This window comes from Drosophila ficusphila, unplaced genomic scaffold (assembly GCF_018152265.1).
Source record: "Drosophila ficusphila isolate 14025-0441.05 unplaced genomic scaffold, ASM1815226v1 contig_412, whole genome shotgun sequence".
Classification (NCBI taxonomy): Eukaryota; Metazoa; Arthropoda; class Insecta; order Diptera; family Drosophilidae; genus Drosophila; species Drosophila ficusphila.
In genome coordinates, this window is record NW_025064326.1 from 6,189,769 (window position 1) to 6,216,113 (window position 26,345).

General features: G+C 42.2%; 5 protein-coding genes across 8 annotated transcripts; 2 read left to right on the plus strand and 3 right to left on the minus strand.

Moving 5' to 3' along the window:
- Window positions 1-1,088: 1,088 nt before the first annotated feature.
- On the minus strand, window positions 1,089-10,193 carry LOC108089883 (protein diaphanous). Of its 2 annotated transcripts, none has more exons than XM_017188346.2 (5): window positions 9,675-10,193; window positions 7,711-8,027; window positions 3,242-5,185; window positions 2,657-3,187; window positions 1,089-2,599 (listed from the first exon to the last, which is right to left on the minus strand). In XM_017188346.2, the coding sequence occupies exons 2-5, from the start codon at window positions 8,024-8,026 to the stop codon at window positions 2,127-2,129; spliced, it is 3,264 nt and encodes a 1,087-aa protein (XP_017043835.2). In that variant the 5' UTR covers window position 8,027; window positions 9,675-10,193; the 3' UTR covers window positions 1,089-2,126. The 2 variants fall into 2 exon arrangements, with proteins under 2 accessions (XP_017043835.2, XP_017043834.2); XM_017188345.2 differs by lacking the exon at window positions 9,675-10,193 and adding an exon at window positions 8,089-8,225.
- Window positions 10,194-10,442: 249 nt separating this feature from the next.
- LOC108089884 (ATP-dependent DNA/RNA helicase DHX36) lies at window positions 10,443-13,763 on the plus strand. Its single transcript, XM_017188347.2, has 6 exons — window positions 10,443-12,369; window positions 12,436-12,828; window positions 12,884-12,997; window positions 13,050-13,322; window positions 13,377-13,505; window positions 13,565-13,763. Exons 1-6 carry the CDS (start codon window positions 10,541-10,543, stop codon window positions 13,641-13,643), a joined length of 2,817 nt encoding a protein of 938 aa, XP_017043836.2. The 5' UTR covers window positions 10,443-10,540; the 3' UTR covers window positions 13,644-13,763.
- LOC108089885 (guanine nucleotide-binding protein-like 1) lies at window positions 13,654-15,956 on the minus strand. The gene is made up of 4 exons (XM_017188348.1): window positions 15,741-15,956; window positions 15,326-15,654; window positions 13,969-15,160; window positions 13,654-13,913 (listed from the first exon to the last, which is right to left on the minus strand). The coding sequence occupies exons 1-4, from the start codon at window positions 15,817-15,819 to the stop codon at window positions 13,786-13,788; spliced, it is 1,728 nt and encodes a 575-aa protein (XP_017043837.1). The 5' UTR covers window positions 15,820-15,956; the 3' UTR covers window positions 13,654-13,785.
- Window positions 15,957-16,396: 440 nt separating this feature from the next.
- Window positions 16,397-17,693, plus strand: LOC108095212 (alpha-methylacyl-CoA racemase). Its single transcript, XM_017196228.2, has 2 exons — window positions 16,397-16,575; window positions 16,631-17,693. The coding sequence occupies exons 1-2, from the start codon at window positions 16,468-16,470 to the stop codon at window positions 17,639-17,641; spliced, it is 1,119 nt and encodes a 372-aa protein (XP_017051717.2). The 5' UTR covers window positions 16,397-16,467; the 3' UTR covers window positions 17,642-17,693.
- Window positions 17,694-18,486: 793 nt separating this feature from the next.
- On the minus strand, window positions 18,487-25,884 carry LOC108089868 (importin subunit beta). Of its 3 annotated transcripts, XM_017188318.2 has the most exons (7): window positions 25,616-25,884; window positions 25,282-25,460; window positions 24,494-24,735; window positions 23,406-24,434; window positions 21,915-23,314; window positions 19,173-19,284; window positions 18,487-19,050 (listed from the first exon to the last, which is right to left on the minus strand). In XM_017188318.2, exons 2-5 carry the CDS (start codon window positions 25,337-25,339, stop codon window positions 21,989-21,991), a joined length of 2,655 nt encoding a protein of 884 aa, XP_017043807.1. In that variant the 5' UTR covers window positions 25,340-25,460; window positions 25,616-25,884; the 3' UTR covers window positions 18,487-19,050; window positions 19,173-19,284; window positions 21,915-21,988. The 3 variants fall into 3 exon arrangements, with proteins under 3 accessions (XP_017043807.1, XP_017043806.1, XP_017043805.1); XM_017188317.2 differs by lacking the exons at window positions 18,487-19,050; window positions 19,173-19,284 and adding an exon at window positions 21,057-21,684 and having other exon boundaries at window positions 25,282-25,403; window positions 25,616-25,883; XM_017188316.2 differs by lacking the exons at window positions 18,487-19,050; window positions 19,173-19,284 and adding an exon at window positions 21,057-21,684 and having other exon boundaries at window positions 25,616-25,883.
- Between the last annotated feature and the right edge of the window lie 461 nt (window positions 25,885-26,345).

Sequence of the window (26,345 nt, forward strand, 5' to 3'; positions counted from 1 at the left end):
ATTTCGAGATCAATCAGGAGTTTTCAATATCTGTTTAGATGTCACAATTTTGTTTAGGGAATAGAAAAATCAATCGTATTAACAAAATCCCTAAAATAACAATTTTTATAAATTTTAGAATTGTAAAGAATTAATAATATTTTCTATAGACCCCTTAACCAATTAACCAATTAATCCCCTTTCATTTCCATTCCCATTAAATCGCCTATTTTATCAATGAAAGATTTCGTCAGATCTCTAAAACACTCTAATGCATCTCTATCTGCCTATCGTAAATTAGAATCTGTCCCGCCATTGACATTAACAACCTGCCAAGAACTCGATGGTATTTATATATTTTCCTTCAATTATGTTAATAAATCCATAAAGAAAGCAAATCAAGCGCCATGGCTCATAAAGCAGACTCCAAAATAAAACTCAAGGGGCAATCAGACCATTAAGATATATACTCGTTTGTCCCAGCCCCAGACCTAACTAGATATAATAACATATATCTGTAGATTGGTATGTGTATAATGTGTTTGACGACGCCAGACGGATATGTGAATATGAACGTGGATGTGTCTTTGTCGCGCGGCTTTTGCCGTTTGTCGGTTCGTTTAACGTTTTGGAGAGTTTTATGGCCATTGGCCCCGGCCAAACCCCACCAAAACCCCTCCAAAACCCCCCATATTCCACCCATAACCCCCAGCCGAACCCACAGCAAGTGCATTTTGCGTTGTACGAACCACCGCCTCCTCGACCATCACAATCAAACACCTTTATGGGTGCCGCGACATTAGCGATAAAATATCTTTGTTAATAAAACAAATTAAAGTCGAGAAGGACAACAAAAAGCGGCAAGTCACAATTGAGTGGAAAGCCCAAATTATTTTTGGATTCACTGCCAAACCTTTTTGTGGAAATTCCCAAGATAATTGCGAATTTAGATCAAGTCATGGTGGCAGACTTTCTGTGTTAAAGGTCTTCTCAGCAAAATCCGGTCGCCCAAAACATCAAATATTTACAATATTAAAAAGTTCACATTAGGAACTACCGAATTTTACTAACATTACAATATATCAATACCATTCAAAATAAATAAGATATTTATGGTTTTGGTAAAAGTTTATTTTCAATATGCGAGCATTGTCCAAAAATAGGCATTAATTAACAATGTTATGTATAGCGTGGATTCAGGGATTTAAAGTATACAAATTTAAAAGAGTTTCGCTTAAAAACAAGTTAAATACAAAAGGAATTTCATTTTGATATATATCTCGCCCTAGTGAGTGCCTCGAAAACGAAGTGCACAACAAAATGATCGGAACATGCCACAGTAGAATAGGAATAGATTGTGTTAAGATACAAACAGGTCGATAAAATATATTCTGACTTGGTTTCTCAGTTCCGTGTATAAGTATATAAAATAAGAATAGGCATCAGTTACCCGATTTTCAGTTTCAAAAGTAAAAGCGTAGAAAAAATATATGTTTTTTACTGATAAATATAGCGGAAGTTGAATTTTGTAGTTAGTATACATTGCTGATTACTGTAATCGTGGGAAAAAATTAGTTTGAGACTATTATTTTTTCAGATTTTGTTGATTAATAAATGTTAAATTAGATCTTAAGTGTAAGTTACGATCTCCGCTTCAAAGGGTCTAAAATAAATTGATATACCTAAGGGTAGATGAACACTTAATCGGCCTGCCAATCACTCTAATTACATGAATTTTGCTTGGTGTACATAAATTGCAATACAAAATTATATTTAAAAAACTAAAGTCAAATTGTTAAAACATTAAACAAACTGAAATTAATGACTACCACCATTTATAAAAACAACTTAAAAAATCATCTGATTATTTGTCATTTCATCTCACGATTAAGTTACAAATCTCAGTTTATCAGCAATGCATTTTAAAAATTCTCATATTACTAGCTCCAAGTATTTATTATTTTTCGGACTTTTCCTGCTTCTATTCAAATTTTCATTAAATCTCTTGGACACGCCAATCGAGTTGATATGTAAACAAGGCTACACACATGGATTTACAGATGTACACAGCTATGATCCTAGGCCCTTAGAACGCTACAGATGTCTATTTATATATGTACAGATAGAAATTCCTGGTTTTATAATTTCTACGCGGAGCCCAAGACCTCGTTAAGGATCATCTCGCGGGTCATCAGTTGTCCGTTGGTGACACGCGTCCGCGATCGACTTCGACTGAGTTGTGCCCTCCGTTCCGCTCCAGCTGGTCGCTGTCTTCGTGCCTGTCGGTTCCGTTGTCCAAAGGCGGAGCCCGTTTGCAGGGCCTCCAAGAGACTGTCCATCACGCCCTCCTGCGCCTGGGCGGCGTCCATGTCAACCACAGCCTTTTTACGCTGCTGTCGCTCCTGTTGCTCTCGGGCAGACTGCTCGCGTGCCTCCTGCAGACGGCGCTTCTTCTCCAGCTCCTCGCGCATCCGCACATTGTCGTTGTGCGCCGATTGGAAGGCATCCTTGAAAGTCTTGATGTCCGCAAAGAACTCCTCCATGGTGTACTTGCTGGGATCGAAGGCATAGTACTCGCTGAGGTCCTTGTATAGCTTCTCCATTTGCAGCTGCATTTTGCCTGGAATAGTAATTATTAGTTAGTTTACTGTTTCTAATTAGTCTTTCTTTGTTTTACCCAGCACATCCACTTGCTGTCTGCATTCCTCGGCAAACTTGCCCATCACCTCGCTAAACTTATCATCATCACACTGCGGCACCTTATTATTTTGCAAATCAGTTTCCAGATTCTTCACCGCCGAATTCATTTGTCTCATTGCCTTTTGGATAGCATCCATATTGACCCTGGACGCCTTATTCACATGCGACAGATCATCGTAGAAGTTGAGTGCATCTGGGAACTTCTTCTCCACAAGTTCAGCCAGATAATGCAGCAATGTCTGCTTATTATCCGTGTCTTTCGTGTTGGACAACTTGGTGAGATAGCTGATTTCAAAACCAAAGGCTGCCTCGTTCTTGGAGCCAGAGTTCATGTAGTTGCCGAGCAGGAGAATCAGTTCCAGGATCTTGGAGAACTTCTTGCTATTCCGCACCTCTTCGCAAGCTGCCGTTCCGGCCACAATATCGGGTTTTATATCCTGCACCATATCCGCATACGTTAGCTTGAAGTTCAGATTGTGAAGGCGCGGTGAAAGGCGTTTGATTTCTCCTGTAAATAAATCATATTAATATCTTGGCATAACTGTTATTGTTTTGAACTTACCTATTGTGGCAGCAAATTGTTCAATCGGTGGCAGCGGATCTCCCTTGGCCTTGATCTCCTGCAGACGCTTAAGTTGCTCTGGAGGCGGCAAATACTGAATGAGCTGCTGCAGAATGTTGGAGGACAGAATGGCGGTGTCGCAGCGCAGCAAGCAGATCTTGATCTGTTCGTACGACAGGTGCTTCAGCGATCCTCCCAACATGATGGCCAAATTCTGGGCAGTCTTCGAGTCCAATACAACCAGATCAACGTTCTTCTTGGTCAGCGTCGTTGGCTTGTCCACCGCATCCTTTTGCTCTTTTTTAACGGGCTTGGAGGAGAACTTTACGGCCAGCTCGGCGAGGAAATCATCCTGGGCCAACTTATCCTCTTGACACTTGACCCAGAACGCCTTGTCGGACATTTTGGCCGGGACAATGGCCTTCCAGTTGGCTCGCTTCATGGGATTCTTCACTTCCCACTTCTTCTTCGGTTTGAGGCCATGCGGGAGCACCGGAACCATCATCATGGGCGGCGGTGGAGGTCCGCCGGGGCGAATCATGCCGGGCATCGGCGGAGGCGGTGGGCCACCCATTCCAGGCATTGGCGGCGGTGGAGGCGCTCCTCCCGCCTTTCCGGGCATTGGTGGTGGCGGCGGAGGCGGTGGTCCACCACCAGCTCTGCCTGGCATTGGTGGTGGAGGCGGTGGAGGTGGTCCTCCTCCGCCTGGTGGGGGCGGCGGCATTGGTATGTTGACTTTGGGCAGCTTGTTGGGCGACGGAGCCGCCACACCATTAGCCTCCATCAGCTTGACCTTCTCCTCGAGATGAGCCGCCTTGGCCTCTGCCTCCTGCTTGGCGCTCTCCAACTGCTCGATCTTCTTCTCGTACTCCTCCGATCGCTTGGACTCCTTGGCCTTGGCCTTCTCCACAATGTCGTCGACCAGCAGTGAGGTGTCGATATTGAAGTTTCTGTTCTCAAAGTTCGGATCACAGTAGCCCTTGTGGAAGACAATCTGCGAGATGCACTCCTCAATCAGTTGGTAGTAGGCGGGTCGGAAGTAGAAGTCATCCCTGATGTACAGCAAATGCTGCAGGATGGAGAGGAAGTAGGGCTCGGAAGTGGTGTCAGTCACCAGGTTCTTCAGCACATCGAAGCACTCGGTGGCATCGTCCATATTGAAGGTGACATGATCGAAGCGCTGCACAAACTCATCGAAGTCATCCTCTCGAATCTCGTTGAAGATCTTGAAGTGCGCCTGCAGTGCCTCATTGTTGCTGGTCTCCACAATCTTGGTGAACTCATCCAGGCGCTCGTAGAGACCCATTCGCATGATTTCACAGCGCAAATGGAGGCGGAAGTTCAAATCCGTGGGTGTGTTTGTGAGAGTGTTGATGAAGATCAAGCTGTGGCAGGCCAACTCTCGCTTGGGATCCTGTTGATCCGATACGAAAAGGGCATCCACAATGGGTCGGAATCGTTCGCTGGCCTTGAAGGAGGTGGCTGCTATGGTGGTAATGGCTCGCAGGACCTTCTCGTAGCCATTGCGATCGTAGATGATGCAAAACGAGGCCAGGAGCTTGAGGGCCTCGCTCATTGTCTGCGGCTTGCGGGGATCCAGGGATTGGGCGAGGAGCAGCACCACACTGTGCTGATCCGGATTGAGCACCACATTCAGACCCCACGTATTGTTCATGATGGCCTTCAGGCAGCGAATCGCCTCGAACTCGATCTTGTCATAGTTGGCATCCTTTTTTGCCCGGGCCAGCAGCTTCTCGATCGTCCCAATTCCTGCCACACCGAATTCCTTGATCCATGAGATCGGATTGCTGGTGAGCGCAACGCGCAGAGATTCCACGCACTGGTACACCTTGTGGGTGCTGTGCTCCCCATTCTGCAGATACTCCACGTAGTCTATGGGCTTCTCGAACCGGGAATTGGCGCTGCGCTCCAGTGAGTTTTTACCTAGAAGAGATGGGAATGCGAATCGGATTAGTTAAGGTATTGGATTACAAAGAGGGAATGTACTAAATAATTATAAATTATACTTCAACAGCACAAACAAATAATTGTCCTATATTATAACACAACACCTATTTAAACAAATAATTACAATAGCGATTACATTTCAATTTGCGATCCAGCTCACGTTTGTGGTAATTTGTAGATAAAACCCTATCTTGTTCATTGCATCAAGGTTTTTGTTTTAAAGAAAGAGGTTTGCCCCCCGCTGGCAACACCCATGAGTTATTCATTTCAACGCTGATTCATTTCACCCTATCTTTAGACTAAGCAAACGACATACATTCGTATAGTGCTACATTGGCACTTTGATAAGAAAGTCATTAAATTAAACACATCTACCACTTAAGTTGTCTCAAATAACCTGACATTTAATCTCTAATCAATAATGAATAAACAAGATTTTAATTAAAATTAAATGAGGAAATTATATACAATAAATAAAAAGGTTGCATAAGTGACTCATTGTTGCTTATCTTGATTAAATATAAAAGTTGCTGCACAAGTTTATCTAAAAACATTACCCTTAGACTGCTAGATAAGGGTAGTTAAAAGGCAATTAATAAAACCAACCTTCACTGGGGACCTTCTTTAAAACCACGTACCCCTTTGTTTCATTACCTGCACCACTGACATCATTCAAATTGGCCAAAACCCCGCCCACACTTTATACGTTTACCCGTCAAAACCTAACTACGCTAACTGTTTTATTAATTAACTCAAAACGCCAAACGAAGCGTGTTAATGAACAGCTTTGTACGAGTATTTTTTGTTGTTGGTCAGTCCATTGTTTTTGTTTAAAATATAATTTCGCAACAGTTGGTTGAAGGGGAGGGTTCTGCCACAATAAACACGGCCCACAATGAAATATTGACTTCAGTTTCTCTTACGTTTCACTCGAAGTTATCTGCAGCCATAAGATACGTTTTAGCCGACACTTTACGTTTATTGACAAGCATCAGAATTTATTTTCAGCTTGATTTTGTCATAATGTGTTTAACGTTTTCGCATATTTGCATTTTATGGCCGTTCCAAAGTGTAAGGAAAATCACTCGTAAAGGTTGAGAGAGCTTTTTTGTTTGTCTCTTGTCTACTACACTGAAACTATAGACTTTATCGGTATATTTTTATTTCTAAATCAATTTAATGCTAATTTAATGTGGAAAAAGTAAAGTTTTCCAATCAAATACATATGTATTCATTTATGTTTTTATTAAAAAAAAGTATCAGTACCAAGTGTGCTTTAATATTTTAACGAATTTATTAAGTTCAATTTTAATTTTAATTAAATAATTAAAAATTTATCCATTATATAGTTAGTAAAATTGTTCTCTGTGCACATACATATGCCATCTACTAGTATACTTCCCTCTCACATTCGCAATGCACTTGCTTATACAAAAAGAACGAAGCGCTAAATAAAAAAAAATAATTTTCTCACTGCCACTTGACGTAATTTAAATTGTATAATATGCATAGTAAAGGAAATTTCAATGTCTTCGCATTCTCATTTTTTGCCGCTCGACTTTTGTCACGCATTCGTCGTATACTTGGTATTACTTGATAAAATGGGGGAGAAGATAGTCCGAGGTTGTGGCGCAATTAACCGTTACAAACGATAAGAGAAACTTTGATTCTACGCTTTTAAAGACTGATAATGGACCATGGGCCATGGGCCAATGGAGAACTTAACTGGAGCGGAACGCCAAGAATGAAGCTGAAAGCTGACTTAGCATTGAAATATGCTCAAGATATACATAGCTGGCGATGTGTTACAGTGATAATTACTCTGTGCGGTATAGTAGAGTACCACCAGTATTTCTAATGAGACTAAGAGACTGGAAGCACTTTAGATAAACAACATTACGAAATTTGGTCCAATTAACTATTCAAAACTTCGCTGAATTCTCAAGCAAACATTAACTGATGATAGCTAAGTGGCTCCCCTTCAGAATAAAGTTTTAGCCACTTAAGAACTTATTTATTCACTTATCTTAGAGATCGTTGACATCACTGCTATCAATAAGAATAATTGTCAACAAATTAAAAAAGCGACAACCCTCAAATAGCGGTATGCGATATAAACACAAATCAAGCCGAGCATGAGCGCAAAGCAAATTGGCAACAAGAAAAAAGCGGTAAGCAAACAGAAAGCGAAAATTTGCACCGATAAAGGTAAAGCACACAGATACACATACCGTTACCTGCTAATCTTATCAAAGATGGAATGCAATATAACCCGGGAATACGGCAAAAACAAAGACGTTTAAATAGTCACTCAGTTGCACGAAAATCGATTGTCTGCTGGTTCTTACACCCTTGCAGAGGGTTAATAATTTTTAGGTATATAACATCATTATAAAGGTGTATATTTAAGCTGCCTAGATTGGCTACTTATTTTTAAGACAATCTGCAAGGGTTTAATAACAACAACTTGGAAAATAACTTCTTTCAGCTCATTACATTACCTTTTAAATGCCACATAATCATCTTCTGGCGCTCCTCCTTCGATTTAGCCAAAAGGGGCTGCCGCTTATCCTTGGGTATATTCATATCCTCTATAATCTCCAGGAATTTTTCATCCAGCTCCGCAACGGACAGTTGCTGGATGTACTGCTCAAAGTCCTCCACGCCCGGCACCACATAGTTATCCGCTGATACGGGTCGTCCGCCATGGGTTAAGGTGCCACTGCTGATTGTTCCGCCTTTCGATTTCGAGGGCCTTCCAAACAGGCTGTCCAGGATTCCGCCCCCCGAAGATTTCGTTTTCTCGTGACGAGACATTCTGCAAGGAAAAAAAATACAAATTAAACTTATTTTAAGATTATTTTATAATATAAGCTAACCCCAGCTTTTTAAGACGCATTTCGGTGAAGAGCTAAACGGAAACTAAACAAAGACAATTTTCGAGACATGCGCACTTTTAATTATTTTTTGGGAGACACCTTGCACAGCTGTTTTTTGTTTACAGTTGCTGGAGAACTGAACAGACCGCGATTTCTGATGGTTTTCCAACGAATGCATCCACAATCGATGGATGGGAGGTGGTCGATCATTATCAGCTCTGGTTTATTTACAATTATCTGGGGTGCCTATAATGCCGATTCAGCCCCAACGGAGTGTGGAATTTTCAATTAACACGTTCGTAATGAAGAAGAGGAGGGGACATTACAGTAGATCCTCAAAATTGGAAAACTTAGAATAATTTTATAAATCGTTTTAAAAAATTACAAAAAAAAAATGCTAGAAATTTATTAACTAAAATGATTAGGTTTAAAAAAAAATTATAATAAATAATTAAACAAAAATCAAACAAGAAAATTTTCAAATTCAGACTTTACCAAACGACAGCGTAGCCACTGTTCTATTCAAAACAAACGAACCATGAAAACTGCTGATTAAAAGCATAAACAAAAAACTCAAATATAAACTAAGCAAATTTGACAAATTTATTAATAATGCGCACTAAATTTACAAAATGATGCGATAATCGCGGCAAGCCAAAATAGGAAATAGCTCAGAATTTGGAGAGCCACATAAATAGAGAAATAAACAAAAAGAGAGAGAACGGTTAAAATAAATGATTATTGAGTGATTCATTTGGCCTGGCTGAAATGCAGGCCGTTAGCATTTGAATTGGCTTCTATCGAAGGATGCGGTGGGAACACGCTTAAGCTTTTTGCGTTAGCGTTGGCCAACGCATCTAATGAATCACTAATGGAATCACAGCAGCTGGAGAGGAAAAAAACAGCAAAATAAAAAAGGCAAACGAGCAACAGGTTTTGGCCGATGGTTCTTGCCGGCTGCACAGAAGAAAAAAACTAAACGTTTAACCGGTTAATAAAATACAACGCCACAATGATTTAAATAATTCATATTTTTTCGGTAGAGTATAAATTTGGCCTGACTTACTTTTTTTTTTTATTAAAATTTAATATTACAAATTTCAAGGATACTTTTTTAAATGATTGAAATGGGCGTGCCAACCGTCGTGAAATCATTCACAATAGCCGGCTTGAGAAATCAAACTTATTATTTATTATGACTCCGCAAAAGGCCAATTGTGAATGAAGTGGTATGCGTGTGTGGGAAGAGGATAGAAGCGGAGGAGGTGGTAACAGAGGGAAAAGAGTGGAGCGACAAGTTCAAGCAGGGCAACAATTTCTTTTCAGGTCGCTAATACATAAGCATGTGCAGAGGAAATGCTTTCAACAAGATTTCTTTTGCCAAAGAATTTACAGCAATTGCCTCTTTCTCTATTTTGTTTACATGCACTGCATCCCTTTCTATTCCCTCTCCTCTCTCTTTCGCACTCCTTGTGCATTGGTGTGTACATGTGGCTGCAACTGCGAAAATGTAAACAAGTATAAAAACGTCTAATAACCGCTGGAATTCCAAGAAGCAAAGCGAGAATTGGTAAAAATGCGCTCACCTTCGTTTTGATATCTGTGTCGCCTGCTCACTTTTGATTTTTTTCGGTGGTTTACGTCATAAGACCAGAAAAATAATGGCTTGCCACACAGACACAGTTAAGCACACACACAACACTAACTCGCGATCAAACGGCTTTTGTTGTGGTTGTTGTTTTTGGTCCCTGGTTTTTGTTTGTTTTATTGCGCGACGCTGGCACAAAAAACAAGCTGCGCGCTATTCTTTGAACACTTTGTAGCCTGTCGGCTTTGGTTTTTCTTCCAGTGTATTTTATCGTACTTATTTTGTTGTTGTTGTTACTTTTCTTTTTTGCCACTTGTTGCTCTTCTGCCGCGGTTGAAACATGGAATACAATTAGTTTCAGCTCTTTTGGCAATTTCAACACTAGGTTATTCTGTTAATAATCACTTGGCATGCAGATCGCTGGCACTTCGCGGCCGTAAATCGCAAATAACAAAAATTTTTAAGACAAGCGTTTCGCTCAGCGCGTTGATCGGACTCAATGTGACCGTAGTAAGATCATTGAAATATACTACGTGGCTTAGTATTAATGGACTAAAACTTGCCTTCCATTTTGTACTGAGCACAGACTTATTAAAAACTTTGTCAAAATAGTTATTTGGTTTTGGTTTGGTTCAATATAAAAATTAATTCAGTGTTATCAACGTTAAATAGCTTTCAGTGGTCGAGATTGTCGAAAATTAAATCACTTAAATACTGTTATAAATTTAAAAAAGTTGGCAGCCCCATCTTTTTTATCAGCTGGAGTTCAACAAGACGACAACCCTATCAGCTACCTCTCGTAGATTTGTTAATTTTTGTTGGGAGTATTAAAATTACTCTGGATATGCGCAAAAATTAATTGAAATGCAACGTGACAGGAACTCATCCGGCTCTTACGCCCGCAAGGGCAACCGTCCACCAGGATTAAGGGGCAAGGAGATAGGCATGTACTACCGCAATCTCTCCCGGCAGCGAAGAGTACGCGACGCGGATGGGGACCCAAATAAGCCAGAAATTCGCTTGGGCTGTAATGTCAGCGTACCCGGCGGCGTTCTCTCCCGCGTCAAGGAACTCATGGAGAACTACAACCGAACACCGGCCAAGGAAAACTCCGATGTGGATGCGCAGTTCAAGCAACAATTTCGTCATCTTTTAAGTGTAAATTTTGAGGAGTTTGTGGCAGAGACCAAGGAGAAAAATGCGGGAGTGGACTACTCCAATCCCAAGCTGGATGAGAAACTACAGCAGGAGCTGGAAAACCGCCAGCAGGAGGAGAATGGCAGAAAACGGAACGCTGCGCGCCAAAAGCTACCCACCATGAAATACGCCGAGGAGATTGTCCAAGCGGTGCGTGACAACCAAGTAATTCTGATTGTTGGCAGCACCGGTTGTGGCAAAACCACACAAGTACCTCAAATCCTTCTGGACGATGCCATTTCCCGTGGCTGTGGATCGTCTTGTCGCATTGTTTGCACCCAACCGCGAAGGATTTCGGCCATAACCATTGCCGAGTGGGTTAGTTACGAGCGATGCGAGAGTTTGGGCAACTCGGTGGGCTATCAGATTCGCCTGGAGAGCAGGAAGCCGCGGGATAGAGCCTCCATCACATATTGTACCACTGGAGTTCTGCTGCAGCACCTCCAATCGGATCCCCTTATGCACAATCTGAGTGTCTTGATCCTGGATGAAATACACGAACGCAGCGTGGAAACCGATCTGTTAATGGGTCTTCTGAAGGTTATCCTGCCTCACCGACCCGAACTGAAGGTGATCCTTATGAGCGCCACTGTGCGTGAGCAGGATTTCTGCGACTACTTCAACAATTGTCCCATGTTTCGCATCGAAGGCGTAATGTTTCCGGTGACGATGCTTTACCTGGAGGATATTCTGGCCAAGACGAACTATGAGTTCCAAAAGTCCCGCGATCGCCGTCCGAAGCGGGATCGCCCTGAACGTCGGATGAAGCATGAGGCGATGATAGAACCATATCTACGGCGCATCAGAAACTCCTACGACAGTCGTGTGCTGGATAAGCTGCGTCTGCCGGAGTCCGAGGGATGCGAGGACATCGATTTTATAGCCGATCTAGTGTATTATATCTGTGAAAATGAACCAGACGGTGCCATTTTGGTCTTTCTACCGGGCTATGATAAAATATCGCAGCTCTACAACCTTCTGGATAAACCACAAACTCCAAAAGGTCAAAGATGGCGGAATCAATTGACAGTTTTTCCATTACATTCCCTGATGCAGTCGGCGGAGCAACAGGCAGTCTTCCGACGTCCCCCCTCTGGCCAACGGAAGGTCATTATATCCACTATAATCGCAGAGACCTCAGTGACCATCGAAGATGTGGTATATGTGATTAATTCTGGCCGCACTAAGGCCACCAGTTATGACATTGAAACAAATATACAGTCCTTGGAGGAGGTCTGGGTGACCAAGGCAAACACGCAGCAGCGGAAGGGCAGAGCCGGTCGAGTCAGGCCGGGAATTTGCTATAATCTTTTTACTCGCGCCAGGGAAGATCTAATGGCCGAAATTCCTACTCCAGAGATACTGCGCTCCAAACTGGAATCTATTATTTTAAGCCTGAAGCTGCTGCACATCGACAATCCGTATCGCTTTCTGCAAACCTTAATTAATGCACCCAATCCCGATGCAATAAAGCTTGGAGTGGACCTTCTAATGCGGTAAGCTTACTACTTTTAATCCATAGTTTTCGTTTCTTAAAGTAATACTTCATTTTTTTTAATCAGCATTGAAGCTCTAGACAAAACTGGCACCCTCACTCCATTGGGCATGCACTTGGCAAAGCTGCCCATCGATCCGCAAATGGGCAAAATGATCTTAATGTCCGCTCTCTTCTGTTGCCTGGATCCCATTACTTCGGCGGCGGCAGCGTTGTCATTCAAGTCACCATTTTATGTGCCATTAGGACAGGAGACTCGGGTGGACGAGATTAAGCGGAGGATGGCCCGCAATATGCGCAGTGACCACTTGTTGGTGCACAACACGATTAATGCTTACCGGGATGCTCGCCATGCGCATGCGGAACGTGACTTCTGCTACGAGCATTTCCTGAGCTCCATGACACTGCAGCAACTGGAAAGGATGAAGAACCAGTTCAGTGAACTGCTATTCAACTACAAGTAAAATTATTAAGCGTTTAGCTAAACAAAATAATCATGTCTCGATGTGTTCTAGGTTCCTATCTTCTTCAAACTGCAAGGATTCTAGCTCAAATATGAATTCAGAAAAGATTCCCCTGCTGAGAGCTATAATTGGAGCGGGTCTTTATCCCAACATGGCTCATTTAAGGTAAATATTGAAAACCAACAAAAGTTTGGAGATATATACTGTTTTCCTGCAGAAAATCGCGACAGATCAAAAACCGAGTGCGTGCCATTCACACGATGGCAACAGATGATGGTCGCCGGTGTAACTTCCATCCCTCCTCCGTGAACTGCGGCCAAAGTGGCTTTGATTCGGCATACTTTGTGTACTTTCAAAGGCAGAAGTCCTCTGATCTCTTTCTGCTTGACTCCACAATGGTATTCCCCATGGCCCTGATTATTTTTGGCGATGGCGTAGAAGCGGGAGTTACTCAAAACCAGACGTATTTAAGCGTGGCTAAGACTTATTAGTAAGCTAACAATCTTTCCTTTTAATTTAGTACCTAACAAATGATTTTCTTTAGCTTTAAATGCGGTCCAGAGACCGCCGATGTTGTCCTAGAGCTACGCAGCAATCTCGAGAAATTGCTGCTTAAAAAGGCTCTATATCCAGCGCCCATTGAAGAGGATGGCTATGAGAAGCAATTAATCAAGTACGTTCTTTTATAATATAATTTCTTTACATTAAAGTTACATTTTTCTAACCCCACAGAGCCATTGAGTTGCTTCTTTCGCTGGACGAAAGTCTGGGCGAGGATTATATTTCCTCTGACGACATCGACAACATTTAAAGCTGCCTCATGAGCTTTATTATTATTTATTATTTAGCTCACAAAAGATAATTCTTTTAGCAAAACATTGTATATGTTAATAATAAATTATAAGTGCAAGCTAGTGATGCAATAACAACATTTCTTGGTAAAATGCTCATTCCTAGTCGTCCTCCAACAGAGCAAACACGTTGCGTGATTTGGGCGGATCCTCTTCGATGGCGCACTCGTCCTCGTCGGCATTGGTTTCGTCATTGGAGCTGTCCTCGTCTTCGTCTTCGCTGTCTGCAGCTAAAGGTGGTAATTTTTAAATCGTGTTAAGAGTTTTATTTGTTAAAATACTCACTATCCGAGCAGACGGAAGAGGTATCACCGTTGGTCTCGCTTTCTGGCTCATCTAGCTCAACCTGCTGGTACTTTTTGACCTCTGCCACATCGGGATGTTGGAGCCAGTGTTCACGTCGCTCCTCGAAGCCCGGCGGATAAAACTGCAGCACCAACAGCTGCTGTCCAGCCAGGCACATGCGAAGGATGTGATTGGCGGCCCGATAGCGATCCGGTCTGGCCGCTTTGGCGGTGAGGAATCCTCGCTTAAATGCCCAGGCATCGGATATAGCCACCGCAGACCACTCGTCATAATCTTCGGGCAGATGGAGCCTCAAAAGCTGCGGTAGATTTAAATGCTCGCCGAGGAACTTCAAGGAGCGGTAGGGAACAGCCAGCTGGGAGATCGGAAAACTGCCCAGAAGAACTTGCAGGCTTTTGGGAGTACTCGAGGGAAAGACTAGACCGGGACAATCGCACAGGCGAACGAGTGGCGTGAGGAAAATGGTTTGAAAGTGCTTGGTGTGTCCGGGTGTGCGACTCACGCTGACCACTTTGCGACCCTTTAACGCGTTGATTAGCGACGATTTTCCGACATTGGGGAAGCCAACGCAGCCAATAGTTAGGACGCCACCATGATACTTGACGTGCTCGTGGGGCGTGGTGTCAATGCTGCTGCTGATCTTGAGTTCGCCTTCCACGGCAGTTGTCAGGTCATCTAAAATGTCCAGCTGATCGCTTCGCATGTCCTCGCGTATCTTCTGCTCCCAGGCAGTAAGATCCACCTCGCCCTGCACGAAGCGCTGACACTCCTTGTAAATGTTGTACACGCCTTCCATGCTCCTGCGATGCGCTTGCTGTCCCCGCTGGTTTCCTTTCCGGGATCGCGGCAGATACGATGCAAAGAGCACCACCGGCAGCTGAGGATAGCGATCGCGGAAATACTGTCGCCAGGCCACAACTACATGTGGCTCCACCAGATCCACCTTGTTGAACACCACAATAGCGTGCTTCTTCAGAGTATTGATGATGTAGTCATAGAGGGAAGGTGGGAACATTAGCGTGGCATAGCGCACATCCACAATTATGAGCAGAATGTCCGAGAACTCCAGGACGCGCCACAGTTGACGCCAGGTTTCCAGATTCAGCTCAAACAAAGAGAGCTCCTTGGAGTCGCCGGCACGCTGCTTCTTTTGTAGCTCATCAACATATTCCTGGGGAATAATAAAATGTTTACATAAAACTGCTGATATCGTACATAAGTCATTAAAGAGCTATCACAAAACTGAATTAGGTTTAAAATATAAATTACAACTCGATACCAAATGCAAAACTTAGCAAACCTGCCAACTTTTTATCCAGTAGATGACCTGACCTACCTTAAAGTATCGATTTTCGCTACGATCGAGCTGCTCTTTTGAGTTTTCCGGCGTCCAAGGGGGACGCACTGGAAAGTCGCAGCCGGCAAAGTAGTGCTCGTCCACCTCGCGCTCCTTGGGATTCAGAACTTCCAGGGGCTTGAAGCCCTCCTGCTTCATCTGCTCGAGTTCCTTTTTTCCCTCCTGATAGAACTGCAGATTATAACGATTCACGTTCTTGTTTCGATTTCCACCGCGTGCAAACGGCTGCTCCATGAGTTTTCTCGTCGTTTCGGGCACATCGCTGTCTTCGTATGATTCCTGGGTGCTTCTCAAATATTTTGGTGGACCTGCCGGCGTAACATTGTTAGTCATCAGTTCGGGTTTCCTTTCTTTCCGCCCCTTTCTTGTTCACAGGTGGCCAATGTTTTCTCACCTTTTGTGTTGCGCTTCTGGAGCATCTGGTCCTTCTTCTTCTTGCCGCTAAAGGCCACCTTGCGCCGTTGCTGTGGCATTGTTTTTGGGTCGAATCCTGGTCGTACTTCCGGTCAATTTGGATTTGTCTAGAGCTCCACAATTGTATGTAAGTAGCAGTAATTGTGATTGAATGTTGTTGCGGCTTTTCCCTTTTGCGAATTAAAAGTTTTTGACAAGTTGGCAACGCCGTAAGTTTAAAAAGGGTTGTCGAGCTTCTTAAAGCTTAATACCTGATTCACAACCATAAATAATTAAAATAAATTCCAATTTGGTAAATGATTTAGTTTATACTTCCTGCCAATGCTTTTCTTTTTTGGTTTTTTTTTTTTTGAAAATGTTCAGAACAGAAGCTGTTCTGAAAAAATGGTCCGATTGACGGGCGCTTAACTATCTTTTTTCGCTAATTCCGGGGCAGTTGACTTTTGAGGTTTTTTCCAATTAAAAAACGTTACAATAAAACGATTAGGGAAAGGTTATGCATGCTTTACGAGTTAACGATTTTTTTCTTTAAGATACATAATATAGTGTTTCCTAAAAAGTTTATGTCCGTTTAGTTACATATCATGTTTTTGTATAGTTTTCTCGGAATAAGTAATAAAATCACCGCAAGTTGGCAGCCCCGTTGCAATGGTGTTCAAAGTGCATTTAATTTTCTTATTACTTTTCAACTAGAAATCCCTGTAAAAATGCCGCTAAAAGGCATAAAGGTATTGGAATTTGTGGGCCTAGCTCCAGGACCATTGTGTGGCAAGATCCTTACCGATTTTGGCGCTACCGTCACTCGCATTGATAAGGTAAACAAAGGGGGGTAACTTGCATCAACAAAAACTAAATCCTTTTTTAATGTAGATTCTTGACAATCCTCTTGACGTACTGCAGCAGGGAAAAAGCACAATAAGCGTGGACTTAAAGAACCCAAAGGGCCAGCAATTGGTGCTAAGGTTGGCAAACAAGTGCGATGTACTTATCGAACCCTTTCGACCAGGAGTTATGGAGAAACTTAATTTGGGCCCCAACGAGCTTCGTAAACAGAATCCGCGTCTTATTTACGCCCGTCTTACGGGATTTGGTCAGCACGGGAGATTGGCGCCACGGGCGGGCCATGATATCAACTATGTGGCCATATCGGGTGTACTTTCTATGTTGGGCAGGCGACAGGAAAAGGTCACAGCACCTATAAATCTGCTGGCGGACTTCGCTGGCGGCAGTGTAATGTGCGCTCTGGGCATTTGCCTCGCGCTCTTGGAGCGCCACAATTCCGGAAGAGGTCAAGTGGTGGATGCCTCAATGGTGGAGGGAGCTGCCTATGTGGCCAGTTGGCTGTTTATGTCCCGAAATCTGAACATCTGGGGTCAAGAGCGGGGAGACAACATCCTTGATGGTGGTTCATATTTTTACGATACGTACGAGACCAAGGACGGCCTCTACATTTCCGTGGGCGCCTTGGAACCGCAGTTCTTTGAGCTGCTTAAACAGCGCTTGGAACTTCCCGAAGATCTCTGCCAATTTGGCGAAGAACATCAGGATCGCGGAAAGAGACTATTAACGGAAGTCTTTCTATCCAAAACTCAATCGGAATGGTCAAAGATTTTCGAGGACGTGGATGCCTGTGTATATCCCGTGCTGGACTACCGGGAAGTCCATAAGCACGATCACAATAAGGAAAGGGAATCCTTTGAGCTGCTCGAGGGTGTGACTGCTCCACGTCCAGCTCCACTTTTAAGTCGAACTCCAGGGAAATTGCCCAAGAAAAGTGATAAGCAGCACAATTTGATTGAAGAACTGGAGCTGAAACCCCAGGAACTGAAGGATTTATTGGATTCAGGAGTACTTACGCTTCCAGAAAAGGCTAAGCTGTAGGATTCAATTGGAAGTACCGCCATAAATAAAACTCTTTTTTGTTGCTCTTGCATTCAAAATTCTTTTATTCTCGCTCTTGCACACAGACACATTTTACATTTGCTAAAATTTCGCGTACAAACTATCAGTCATACAATTTGTTTCGGAACAGTTAGGCCGCACTTTGATATTCAGAGGGGGATTTGGATAATAATAATTTGATAATACAGCATACTATAATAACGTAACATAATTGATTTTCTCCTATCGCAAAACGTGGGTCAAATGTTCTCTCGCTCTCTCTCTCTCTCGCATCACTACTTACTGACTAAATTAGGATTAACTAGCATACCGAGTAGCACATATACTAGATTTAATTCGGCTAAAGCACCGCGCGTCAGCGTCTCCAATTGTCTGTGTATATTTAAGATAATCCATTATAATGCTCATACGTATGTACGTGGGTGTTATGCGTGGTTAAATGTAATGTGGATGTAAATTTCACTAGTTGGCGTTTTGGTGTGTAGTATTGTTCTAGTGTACGTTGTCTTTAGTCCCGCGTAAAGTAATCCTTGTGAGTCCTTAAGTAAGTTGTAGGTTGTGTAGTTGTTTGTTGGTATGTATATATAGTAAGTCTCAGTTCTCAGTATAAAATCAGTACCATATGTTACGTTCTCAATTTGTTTTTAGTTCACACCTGCAATTGTGCATTTCATTGTAATCCTTTTAAACGCTTACAAAAAAATATCATTTCTCTGCTGCGCGGGGTGCTTTTTCATTACATCAAATATATATCATATATACTCTCATACACAATAATCTCTCATACAGCACACTCCATACAGATGATCGAATCACAGGCAAAGTTACAGTTGCGTTTTTAGTTTATTTATTTTTTAACTTAGATCAGACGACGACCACTTGCACACAGGGCAAAGGTTAAAAGGCAAGCCCATTGAAAACCCTTTTGATTACACAGTGGAGTGTCCAAAGTGGATCTCCACCGTGCTTTTTTATTGGAGCTTGCTTTTCAACCGATTACCATTATATTATACTGCCTTACTCTAGTGACATGAACTCATTTCTTAACAGCTAGATGTAACAAAATCAATAGTGCATCAATTTTTAATGTTTTTTTTCTTCGTTTTTGGAATGGTAACATACAAAGTTTCTCAGTCACAGTATCACGCACTCCTACTGTTTATAAAAATGGGAAATGTAAGTATGTATAAAAGGTAGAAATTTGTGCTAAATGATTTGAGTGTCTTGTATTAGTTTGCTGGTGATTTCTTCTAAATATTACTCCTCTCATCTTCAGTCACTCTCATAAACAACCATTGTCAATCATCACATAATTCATCATCATCATCATTCAATGCACAAGTGTCATCATCATAATAATCAGCACCAAGCTTCATACTCAATCACACCTGTGAAAAAGAAGGTTGAGAAATGTGATTATTAGCAGTTGTTACGATGTACCATTTTGATTCTTCTAAATAATCTAACTTATATCGGTAGAGTGAATTAAAAAATTCTAGGCATCACTTACATTTTGCATACCACAGCCATAAACGTTCATGTTCCTTTAGGCGTTGCTCAGCTTCGATCTTCCAAGGATTCAGAGTCACTCATCTCTTTCAATCGCATCTGATCATTCATATCTAATATTAGTGTTAATCTAATTAAATTTGGCAATTTCGTTTCTATTTAAGCGCTGCAAGCAAGTTGCCATTTCAAAATTTCGATATGTTCAAATCTGATAAACAATAATTCTTTCTTTAATCGTTCTTATTTTTCGTGGACGGCTGTGCGATATTTTATTGCAAAACGAAACAAATATTACCAATGAAATTTTTTCTTTTTTGAAATGACAACTTGCTGAGCCAATGAATTCACTGAAAAAAGTTTAAAAACATTATTTAAGCTTAGTTTGACGAATTCTGTGTTATAATTTAGACATTTTTTGTAGTGTTCGTATTATATGTGAGCTTATATCTAAAGCAGTTCACAATAGTTCACTTCATTCACTTGTGTGTTTAAATGTTGTGAAAAGATTTTAAACGGTTAGTTCTTCATTTTTATCCTCTATTTACTTTTAATCGTTCACAGTCGCGTCTTTTTCGTAAGGTAGTTTCTGGTTATGTTTTTTGTATGGTTTGCATTTGATAAAATAACTAAATGAAGTATGAGTCGTTGTTTTGTCCTATCAAGCTGTCATGTGTCTTTATGCGCGTTCTACATTTCTATAATTATCATTTTTAGGAGAACCAGAAAAATCTTTGGCAATTCAGTGAAACAATTTTTTAAATAAAACCTTTTTTCCAATTTGAAAACACATAAAACAACTAAAGATTTTTCCGATACCCCTGCGTTTTCTTTTGTTTTTTTTTTTTTTTGTATACCCTGGTCCGTTGCGTATTTAGTTTTAGTATCTTGCGTTTATCTAATATATATATTAATTATACATGTGTTGTGTGTGCTGCAGGTAGTTGCTTGGTTGTTGTTTTGCTGTTTCATTCTCATACCCTTGCAGAGGGGTACTACATCATAGATCGGACTACTTTATGATATATATAGCTGCCATCGGACTAATAATAAGAAAATTTCGGTTTAACTTCTAACTGCAAGGGTATATCAGCCTCGGATCGCCGAAGCTAGCTGCCCTTTATGTTTTTTTCATTTCTTTTCTCCCTATTTCAGTTTGAACAAAAATAAAATAATGTGAGAGGCAAATAAAGCGTCGTTGATTGGAATAGTGAGAGCACACTACACTTAATTGTTGTACAAAAAAGTAGAATAATTTCATAATTTCGTGCTTTCGTGGGCTTTCGGCGTGGCTGGCTTTAATATTTGATATCCATTTGTATAGATTTTGAATATTGCTATTTGCTTCGATGGTTTGCTTTGTAATTCATGTGTTTTTGGAGCTGGTTCTTAAGACAACCACGCCTGCGCCTTTGTACGTCCCTAAGTCATTTCGTATTTCGTATTTAGTTGCTAGGTTGGTTTTTCAGTCGTCTTTGAGTGGTTTACATTAAGTTTCGTTTCGTTTGTTTGTAAATTTAAATTCAAATCCGTTTAAAATCTTTTTGATTTGTTGTTTTGTTTTGCTTACGTCTAAAATCATTCGTTTCGTTTCACTAGAAAAGTTCTTACGCTTAATTCATAATATCACACAACACGCCGATACACACGCGCGCCAAAGAAAAAGGAAATATTCATCCATTTCCATTCATTTTTCATTTTCGTGGGGTTTGTCGCAATCACAAAATACCATTTGTAGAGTTTCTCTCAAGCATTCATCATCACAGCATAACTATAGGCATCATAGGGGTAAAAGGTGTCGGACGACAGTCACGCAAACTTATAGATAATACATACTCGCTCTCAGCCATATGTTTCATTCCATCACATTCAGTTCACACTCAATGCATTCATTCTTATTTTGTATATTTTTTTTTTTTTTTTTTTTTTTGTTGGGCTAGTGAGGATTGTTGGATAGATACATTAGTTCTTACAACTAAAAGTGTGTGGTTCTTACAGCCGCTACAAGTTAATGTTTCCGAAAAGGTGTACTGCATTTAATATGTTTTACTCGTTGAAGCGCATTTTTTTTCTACCGATTTTTACAAATCAAACTAAATTTCACAAATTTGTATAACAGCTTTGTTAGCTTTTTGGTAATGCTTAAAATCGGGCTACTTAATCGCCGGATTCCTGGAGCAATCACAAAAACTAGGCTGCCCTTAAAGCCAAATGGTTTAAAAATGTCATTCAATCAAGAGCTACAAATATAGCAATATTGAATTTTAGTCAATGGGCAGCCTATTTTTTGGTCTTGCTATTCCGAGCGAGGACAATGGATGAGGGATAAATAAACTCACACGAAGATTAACAGGCCTTAATTAAATTATAATGTCGAAACAGAGGTTCGGTTTGAGCTTACAGCTAGTGGGGTTTAATAAACAATTTGTCTTAGCATTTACACGTTGCACAGCAACAATAGATCGGACAAACAAACTTAGCAGATAGAATCTTTTTATCAGAGAATTCGGACTGGACTGCAAAAATAGAGAAATGTGGGAGAAATAAAAATTAAAACATGAATCCATAGCAATCAATGATAGGAAGGATCGATTTTTGAAGATTTGGTTATTAAACACATTTCATTTTACGTTGAATTCACTAATTTGGGAATCAAAACAACAAAATACTTTCGCCAAAAATCGACACATCCTAATTCGCCATTCATTCGCTAATGAAATGCAAAGTAAGAACCGTGTATACTTACCAGTTTGGCTCCATAACATACAATCTTGAGGGTCTGGTGGGGTAGCAGGGAAACATTAACCTCTAGCAGGCGATCTACTGCGTGATGACCTGGCTATTAATCTTCTTGATCTCCTTGGCGGCCCAGGTGCAGAGCATCTTGGTGCGCTGGCCCTTGGAGCGCTTGCCCTCGGAAAGGAAGTGAGTAATGATGGCATCGTCCAGAAGCGGGTACAGGCGCGGACCGAAGGAGGTGCACAGATCGCCAATGAAGCCGGCGGCACTGGCCATCATCGAGTCAGAGACATCGCCCTCCTGAGCAATGCGCTTGATGAAGGTAATGATGTGCATCAGATGGGGCTCCATGTGCATCACGTCGGGATGAGCCGTCTGGTCGACGCCCTTGAGGCCCTGGATAATACCAGTGTAGGCCTCCAGAACACTTTCGCGCAGCTCGTTGACGTACTCGTTCATTTCGTAGTTGTTGGCGTCCGGCTGCAGAGTGGTCGCGGCTCGCAACATCTCCAAAACCACGCTCAGATATTTCAGGAAGTGGTTGCCAATGCTCAATGCTATATCCCCAAAGGCCGAAAGGATCTGCGGCTTGACGCTGCGATGCAAAGTCGGTTCGGAAAGGTTGTTCATCAAGACGGACATTATCTCGTCGGAGTAGGGCACCATTTGGTCCTTCAATGCGCGGAATATGTCGCCGGTGAGACCGACCGAAGCGCAGCACACCTGGTACTCCTGGTGATTCTTCAGACCCATGACGAGGCAGTCCTTAAAGGCTGGCATATACTTGGCAAACTGCCCACCCAAAAGTTCCACCAGTGTAGAAACAGCCAGGAAGGCATCCTCCTGCACACCACCCGACTTTCCGGCACTCGAACTGAACATGGTCAGGAGGGCGGTCATGATGGCATCGGAAATCTGCGGGGCATCCTGCTCGTGGACCTTTCTCAAAACACTTTGCAGAGTGGCGCACAGGAGCGATTGCAGATCGTTGAACTGATGCCGGTCGCTGTGGTTGTTGATCTGCGTCTCCATCTGCATCACCTGATGCAAACGCTCCAGAATCACCAGCGTGGTGCGCTGCACCACTAGATAGCAATCCAGCGGCGAGTTCTTGATCATATCCATGAGTGCCTCATAAGCAGCTCCCCGCAAATTGGCCTGAGCTCCATCCGATCGATCGGTGGTCTCCAGCAACTGGTTGATAATGTACTCGAAGTACGGAGACAGAGCATAGGTCTCCGGGGTCTCGCCCTCGGTGGTGACCGCTGCTTCGTATGCAGCATCTGAGAGACCAATGAAGGCCCAGCATACATTGGCTGCCACACGCGGCTCCGACTTTAAGCTCTTCACGAAGCATTCCAACAGAGTCTGGAGATACGTCTTGTTGATGGCAGCCTCGGGAATGATCTGCAGGGTAACAAATGGTTGAAATATGTAAAATCAATATTACCTTGTTTAAATGGTAGTCATTGTATAAATTTAAAGGAAATCTACTCACATCGCAGATGCGTCCGAAAGTCCAGGCAGTGGTGTCGCGCACAATAACACTGGTGTCGTACATCAACTTGATCAAAGTGGGCATAGCCTGCTCCACGAGCGGCTTCAGTGTGTTGGTCTCCAACCCATTGAGCACAGAACCAAAAGTCATCACTGCAGCGTCGCGGAATCGCCAATTGGGCGAGTCGATGTTCTCCTTTATGAAGGGCAGCACATGCGGCACGATTTCATCCTCGCAGCAGGTGGCCAGCACCATCAGGCAGACGGAAGAGGCCTTCGCCGGACTCCAGGTGTCCTCGTCATCGCACTCGTCCTGCTTGGTCAGCTTCTCGACGAGAACGGGCGTAAGGAATTGCAGGGCACCGCGGGCGTAGTGTTTGGATACCCGTTGCGGAGCTCTGCCCTGATCCGTGGCCTCCTGGCTCTCGATGGCCAGATCGATCTCCTCGTCGCAAACGTTCGACCAAAACTCAATTCCCTGCAGGGCGACCGCATCGTTGTCGGACTTCATGGCCGCCAAAGTGATGGGGAAAAGGGCCTGCGCCATGTAGGGTTCCATGAACTGGTAGTAAAGGGTCATCACCTTCACCAGACACTGAAGCGCGGCTACGCAGATTTGCGAGTCCTGGCTCTGAGTGGCCTCGCACACCACCTCCATGATGAAGTTGCGCTCCATGTCCTTTTCGAAGTTCGACTTGGTGAACTCCAGCGAATTGTGGAGTGCCGTTGTGGCCGCCAAACGAACATGGTTGCTCGGCTCCAGCTTTCTCATGCCGTGTATAATGGCAGTAAGAACGTCGTTCGACTGGTTCTCCAGCACGCCGAAACGAATGTCCTGGCAGATGTAGCCAATCGCTTCTAGAGCCGCCTCACGATGCATTTCGCTGGAACCCTCGCTGACCACCTTGTTCACCAGTGTCTGGATAAGCATGGCCCATCGGTTCATTGGCAGCTCAATCACCGCCACATAGGCCACGCACTGGGCGGCACAAGAAGGACGAGTGTTCTCAGTACCCAAAGCGGCAAGGATCTGCAAGGGTATAAAGGTTATGAAGTAAATCATTTCTGTAATGTAACTACCTAACTCACGTTATTCTTAATCAACTCGCGGATCTCGCTGGAAAACTGGTGCCAGCGCTCCTGGTACTGTTGGCTGATTTTCTCGTCCTTGCTGGTCAGGTGATTCTTTAGCTGGAGACCGGCTGCCATTCTTGCCACTGCACTGTTTGTCGTGTTCACCAGGATCTCCGACAGCGCCTTAAGGAATTCGGGCAGATTGGAGGCCGCGGCCTGCTCCAGAAAGTTCTTAGCAGAAAGCAGTTCATTTTTGTCTGCAAATTGTATTATAAATAAGTATATAGTTAAAGTCAGGAATTAAAAAGGTTAACAAATTATGAAAAATGTATTTCTTTTAAGTGTGTGTCGTTAAGGGAAAAATTTTTCGTTAGGGGATATAATAAAAATGATTAGTTCTTTCTTCCGGTCTCAACATATTTTTATCTTCGAGCTCAACAGAAAGTTTGAAGACATACTTTATCGGCAACCGGAAGAACTTGTCGTTAAACATACGACAATTCAAAAACGACGCCTCATTGATCCCTACAGTTTGTGAGGTTATGTAGGGGTTGAGGTTTATAAATCCTTAATTGTAGGAGCGCATTTATACGTGCGAATACATATGGACACGCTGCCACGGGGGAGGGAGTACATGTACAATTGTACATGTGTGCGAAGGCCCCTAGCAACCAAACATATGCGAATGACTATTGCAACCCTGCGCAACATATAACGCGCGTCCCTCCCGCCAACCAAAGAAAATGAAAACCTCGAGACCCCTGGGAAAAAAGGCCTTTAAAGCCATATAAAACAAAACTCACCTGGCGACACCGTCTTCTCCAAAATGGCAATCAATTGCATGGTTATATCGGAAGTCATTTTAGCGCTTTTTTTTTCCTTCTCTATATAATTTACTTTCGGTTTCTTTCTGCAGATCGTGCGTCTGTATGTGTGAGTAATGGAATTTTTGCGTAATTACTAGACAGTACTAGTCTATTGGCTGTGGGGAGGTTCAAAATAGTAATCAAAGTTAAATATAGTACTGCTATAGATGTGCGAATTTCTTTTGACAGGTTGCAACACCTTGAACGTCACAAGAATTGATTTTTTTTCGCACACACAGACATACACAATAAAACTCGATATTCTACTCACGTTTTCTGGCTGTTGTTGCTATCTCCTCGGGAGCGGTAAAAAAGCGGGATGTCGAACTGTTATTAACTTAGTTATATTTATTATAAGCCTTTTTAAAGCTCACGCAATTTCTTTTTTCCGCTTTTTCGGGGGAGGGCAATTTCTTGTGGCTGCGAGCAGCGTGACCGTGGCGCGAAATGATACCAACAATTGCAGAGTATTCCAAAATATACCGCAATAAGCTTAAGAAAACGACAAAGGTAACGCTTCCTTCTTAACTAGTCGTTGGATTTAAACTTGTTTTTTTTTTTTTTTTTTTTTTTTTAAGGAAAACCTAACAAATGAACGTTAAACAACGAAAAAGATCAACATACTAAATTTATTGAGTTCATTCTCTTGGGTATACATGTTGTAACAAAATGTTTTAAATGTAAAAGTATTCAAGTCAGCTTTTAATGCGTATTTAGATATAAGAGTTAAAATATTTAATACAGATAATACAATACAGACAAAATATATTGCTACATTTCTTGAAATCTTTATGTTTTATAAAATTTTATATTCTTGTGGGTACACATCTTTTAATAAAATACAAATGGACAATATTCAAGTCAGCTTTTTATGCGTATTTAGACAAATGAGTTTCAATATTTATAACTGACAATACAATAACAACCAAATATTTTGCGTAATTTCTAGACACTTTTATGTTTTAATAGAATTCTACAAATTTAATAAATGTTAGGAATAC